We start from the raw sequence: 5,221 nt of genomic DNA on the forward strand, positions 1-5,221 counted from the left end.
AGAGCATTTAACATTCATGCACTGAGGCAGGATATTCTAAGTGACCTAGGAAGTATTTCCTTTCTCTAATTCCTCAGATTATTTGCAGATCTGTTGTCATCCTTCAACACACTGACATCCACAGAGAGGACAGTTTGTACCTATATGTCTCTCCATTAATACATGATCTCTATCTGGAAGCTAAACTAAAATTATGTAGATTTTAGTGGAGTCTTTTCCACTTCTATGTAAAAGATAGAAACTAGAGTATTAGCTAGAGGGCATAGATGCTTTACATTTCTGCTATTGGTATATAGGCAAAAAGATAATTTCTTAGGAGGCACACATGCCACCGCCTCCCACAGAGGGTTCTGCTCCTTTGATGGACTGTGGAAGATCCCCACCAACTGAACCCCATATAACCTCCACTAACTAATTCCCGTGCAATGACCACCAACCTCTGAGGAGGACTGGAAGTGACTCCTTTTAGAGCCCCTCAATGCTTCTCCTTAAATTGGCCAGTAGGGGTCACTGTTGCTGAATGACACAAGGCTCCATCCCTCCCAGGGTTGAGGCTGCAGCTCTGGAGTGCTCCTAGCTCCTGCTCATGGAGTGAGAAGCAGAATCCAAGAATTAAACCCTAGTCTCTTGTATCGCAGCACACACTGCTATGGGATAGTTATGGTAGCACATATTTGACTAGATTATTTTAAAAAAACAATTTAGGCTGTAGTCACTTAACCTTACTTATTTACTTTGTGATTGAAACAACATTTTTTGGTTGGGAATGTCTAGTGATAACAGTATATTTTTGCAGTGACGCATTGTAAATAAAGCAGCGGATATTTTACACTGTATGACAGAAATTTCTGACTGAATAATATTACCATAATAGCAGCTTTTATATATCTTTTATCCTAAATCATCTCTGACTGCCAAATATATATCAATCGTTACAGATTATATACAGAGATCACTTTATCTGCAGCAGAGGGTGTGGACACATGTTGTACTCACAATGGCTTAAATGCAGTTCACAGTTGAAGCAGACAGACATACAAGCCTGATAAAATGGTTTATATCTGCATAGAATAATTCAAATGTGTACCTGGAAAATCAAATAGTATTTTGAACTGGTTCATTGTGAACCACTTTAGTGCTGTGTATCAACATCAAGCATTCTGTGACACATGTCTGGTCAGTCCTCCAGATATCCCACACTGTATTGCTCCTCATCCCATAACATACACTGCTGCAACTGGCCACTCTAGTGTGTAGCCAGAGCTCTACTGCCCCTTTTTTCTTCCTAGGCACTTTTTAATAAGTGAGCTCCCTTGCACTGCTTGGTCAGTAAGGCTGCTTGTACACACCACAGGGGTTTAATTTGGTTTAGTTCTCCCTAAATTGAAACGGTGGATTTTTAAAAACACCACTTCAATTTAGGGAGAATTAAACCAAACTAAACCCCCATACCGTGTACCCAAGGATGGGGACCCAATCCTTACCTGCCTCTTCGGCAGCAGGGGCAGAGGGCAAGCTACTGGTGGACTGAGTGGTCCCTGAGCTGCATATTTCACTCTTTCTATTTCTAACCTGTACAGTTTAGCATAGCTATGCTTGATTATGTAACTGACCTCTTTAACCTGTGATTTTCAGTATTTTCCGAAGGCTAAGTTATATCTCACTGGAGTGTGGATATATACAAGTATAGTGGGCCATGTGAAATTGCCCTGAGCTTTTTCTTGCCTCTTTTGCTGTTCTGCTCAGAGTATGAAAGCAATAGTTCACAACACAAGAGTCAGTATCCAGAGAAATATACATGTTATTGCCTCAAAAGCCTAAGGTAATTAAAGAAATATAATGCAAGTGCTATTTTGGCAAAGCTGCTAGCTTTGGTGCTCGGAAAGATTTTTTGATAATGGGGTGAACGAGGCTGGAGGTGATTATAGTGAGAGTGTTTGAATTTCAAGTTCTACTCCATGGTTCCCGTTACTGGCTAACTATCCTACTGCTGACCATCCCAATAACTGTGACCACATACAGCAAAGAAAGGTAAGAATGTCAGATTGGTATTTCTGTTGAAATGATCTATAAAGATAGAATTAACATTCACATTAGATTTTAGAATAAACACCCCATTGAAACAAATGCTTCTCAGATGCAAACCTGATGACTAGAAACTACCTTGCTAATTCTTACTCCCTTATAATTAGATTAGATGTTGACATACTATTCCAGGACAGTGGGTAGTTTCTGCTACAAATACTTCAGCTTTGGCACTGTAGATGATGTGAAGCCCTGGTTAAAGATACTGCCATATCCTCAACAATACATCTTAACTTACCCTGTTTATACAAGGCATGCAACTAAATAATATAATTCTCCTTCCTACTAGCAGTTTGATTTGTGAATGTGGCTTACAAGTAAGGAACTACAGGCTGGAAGTGAGACCACTGAGATCTATAAACACCATCTGGAACATGACAGGACTCTAATTAGGATTTTAGATGCCCTAAGAAGGATTATTTTAGGGCAGGGATATATTAATGGTTAGAATAACGTAAGCTAGGGTGTGAACTTAACGTATGTTGACTACTCTGTGGTAACTGCCCAGGTGCCTACTCTGACCTTACAGAAAATCCATGGTAGCTTACGTTTCAATGGAAGTGGGGTAAATGATCTTCCATTTACTGTAAGAGTGTGCAGATGGGTGGTTACCACAAAATAGTTGATACACTGTATATTCACACCCTAGCTTACCTTCTAGTGACTTGTGTGTAAACATGCTCTTTATAAAAGAGTTTTGCCCAGTTGTTTCTGAACCTCTAGCAGCTTCACAGGTATCAGAATTACTTGGTAGAATTGATGATCTAGAAGAACCAGATATATCTAACAAGTGCCAACATTCAGACCAGGAACATTCACAAGAAAGGAGATCTGGTGTATCAAAATCTGAAAGAGAGAAGACTATGAGATAGATGACAGCTCTCCTGGAGGAGGCATGTACAGAACGGAGAGAGATCCCCATCAGCTTAAGAGTTCTATGCCCTGCACTATGCTTCAGATATGGAGGAAACAGTAGTGAAGTGTAGAATGAGGAAGCAAAACGCACACAAACATTTGAGCAAGAGCAATCCTATCTGATGCCCTTTGAAACAGAAAGCAACCTGGTACTTGGAGAAAGAACTAGAAACATGATTGTGTGTCAGCCTGGGGGAGAGAAGTCAGTGTGCCAGGTTCTCACTATCAGATATGAAGCGTGGAGGTGGATGTTCCCTTAATCCATTTCTGCACATGGAGGAGAAAGACATTCAAGTTGGTAACACAGTTCCTTAAATAAATGCAGTGGCTTGTGTGGATGTCTTATTTAACGCCTGCCAAGCAAGTGACCAAAGAGATGATGCTGAAGAAACTCATGAATAGACTGAATGATCTGAAAGCTTTGGTGCTTGTAAACCTAAAAAGAACCCGAGCCTGGGGCCTTGGTGGTGTCCTTGATAGTGTACCAAGAAGAAAAGGGATGCCACACTGTAAGTGCGGAGCCTGGAATAACACCTTTGTACCTTTGATGAGATTTTGAACCTTTGATGGAGCCTGGCTTCATGCCGTACAAGTAGTGTAATTGCCTGAGGATTCAGGTCAAGTGAATCACCAAGGAACTGAAGAGCAGTTCAGTGCAGGACTGCCAGCTGGCAGTTTAGATCCTGAAGTGCAGTTGGCCACCCGCATATTTTAAAGGAAAAGCTGCTAATCTGTAAAAAGATTACAGGGAGCAGGGAGGTTCAAATCCACAAAGAGAGATGCTGAATGAGGGGAGCTGAAAAGAACCAGAGCCAAAAACAGGACACACAGTGAAGGAAGAGAAGTGAGAAAGTGTCAAAGGGGAAGAGCCAGAAAATGTAATCACTTCTTTTTTAACAAGGTGGGTGTTTGTTACTGACATAGTTGAGGGACCATACAGTGGAATAGAGAGATCTGATATCTGAATGGAAGTGACTGTTTTCAAGCTATAGGTGGGGAGATGGATATCTAGTCAGAAGCAGAGGACTAGACGGTCTTTTGGAGACCAATGGGTACAGCCTGGTTTAAATTGTGGGCCCAGGTCACTGCACAGCAGCTCCTTTAAACTTGGAGTTCCCCTTACGTGCCACCCCTCCTCCCCACTGATCAGTGGAGGGGCCCCATTGGCCCTGCCACTCAACGCTCAGTTCTGATGGCTGAGAGGCAAAAACTGTGGTTTTAAATATGCCGTGGTTTTTGCCTCCCACCTAGTCAGCAGCAAGTGGCAAGGCTGCCAGGGCCCCTCTGCCAATCACTAGCAGGAGGCAAAAACTGTGGGATATTTAAAACCACAGTTGTCACCTCCTGGCCATCAGGAGCAAACAGTGAGTGGTGAGGCCAACAGGGCCCCTCCGCCAATCAGTTCTGTTATAATGGCTGTCACATTCTTGAAGAAGGAAGGACAAAGGGCCATTAAGACAAATACAACTAAATCTTATTTAACTTTCATGCACTGAAGTGGCACTTACGTGGCCACGTGCCTGCACTTTTTGGCACTTATGCAGACTATGGGATTTTGTGTAGCTACGTTCACCCTGCAAGAACAAACAATATGTTGTTAACTTGTGGAACTTACGGTTGCAGGAGCTTGTAGAGGCAAATACTATAACATGGTTCAAAAAGGGATTAGAAAATTCATAGAGGACAGGTCTACTATTAAACACAAGAGTCAGAACTGACATCCTTAAACTGATGATACTTGATGACAGAGAGGGTATGTTAAAACATGCCATATTCAATACTATTCCTCTAAACCAGGGGTCAAACTCACCCTGGGCCCCAGGCCAAATCCAAACTGCAGGAACCACTCCCAGGCTAGATCTGTGGGCCTGGGAGATGGTAGTGAGTGTGGTCTGGGGTCACGCAGCTTCACGGAACCTCATTCTGGAGTGTGGAGGTGTGGACGTGCCGTGTGTTCCTGGCCCCAGGGGCAGGCAGCTGCACAAAGCAGCTGCAAAGCCCTGGTGCTGCCTGGTGGTACAGAGCTCAGACTGGTCGGCAGTGGCAGGGTGTGCAGCACTGTGGAGTCGAGAGGGGTAGATGGACTCTTTTAGGCTGAATGCAATGGTTCTGCACGCCAGATCTGACCCATGTGCTGTATGTCTGACATACCTCCGTACCATCTAATTTTGCCAGTGTTGGAGATAGGCTATTGGGTTAGGTGGACCATAGGTCTGGCACA

At 43.1% G+C, this 5,221-nt stretch overlaps 1 protein-coding gene across 12 annotated transcripts in view; it reads right to left on the reverse strand.

The window, feature by feature from the left end:
- The window catches only part of LDB2 (LIM domain binding 2), a 441,581-nt gene that overhangs the window by 9,057 nt on the left and 427,303 nt on the right, over nt 1–5,221 (reverse strand). For 3 of the 12 annotated variants that reach the window (XM_019526118.1, XM_019526119.1, XM_019526117.1), the window contains exon 8: nt 438–580. The exons of 8 other annotated variants lie outside the window; for them this stretch is intronic. In XM_019526118.1, the coding sequence (XP_019381663.1) occupies nt 476–580 (105 nt within the window). In that variant the 3' untranslated portion in view covers nt 438–475. Of the gene's footprint in view, nt 1–437; nt 584–5,221 lie in introns of all 12 variants that reach the window. One more of the 12 variants, XM_019526116.1, reaches the window with a different exon arrangement.

Source organism: Gavialis gangeticus, unplaced genomic scaffold (assembly GCF_001723915.1).
Source record: "Gavialis gangeticus isolate Ggan-Ray unplaced genomic scaffold, GavGan_comp1, whole genome shotgun sequence".
Classification (NCBI taxonomy): Eukaryota; Metazoa; Chordata; order Crocodylia; family Gavialidae; genus Gavialis; species Gavialis gangeticus.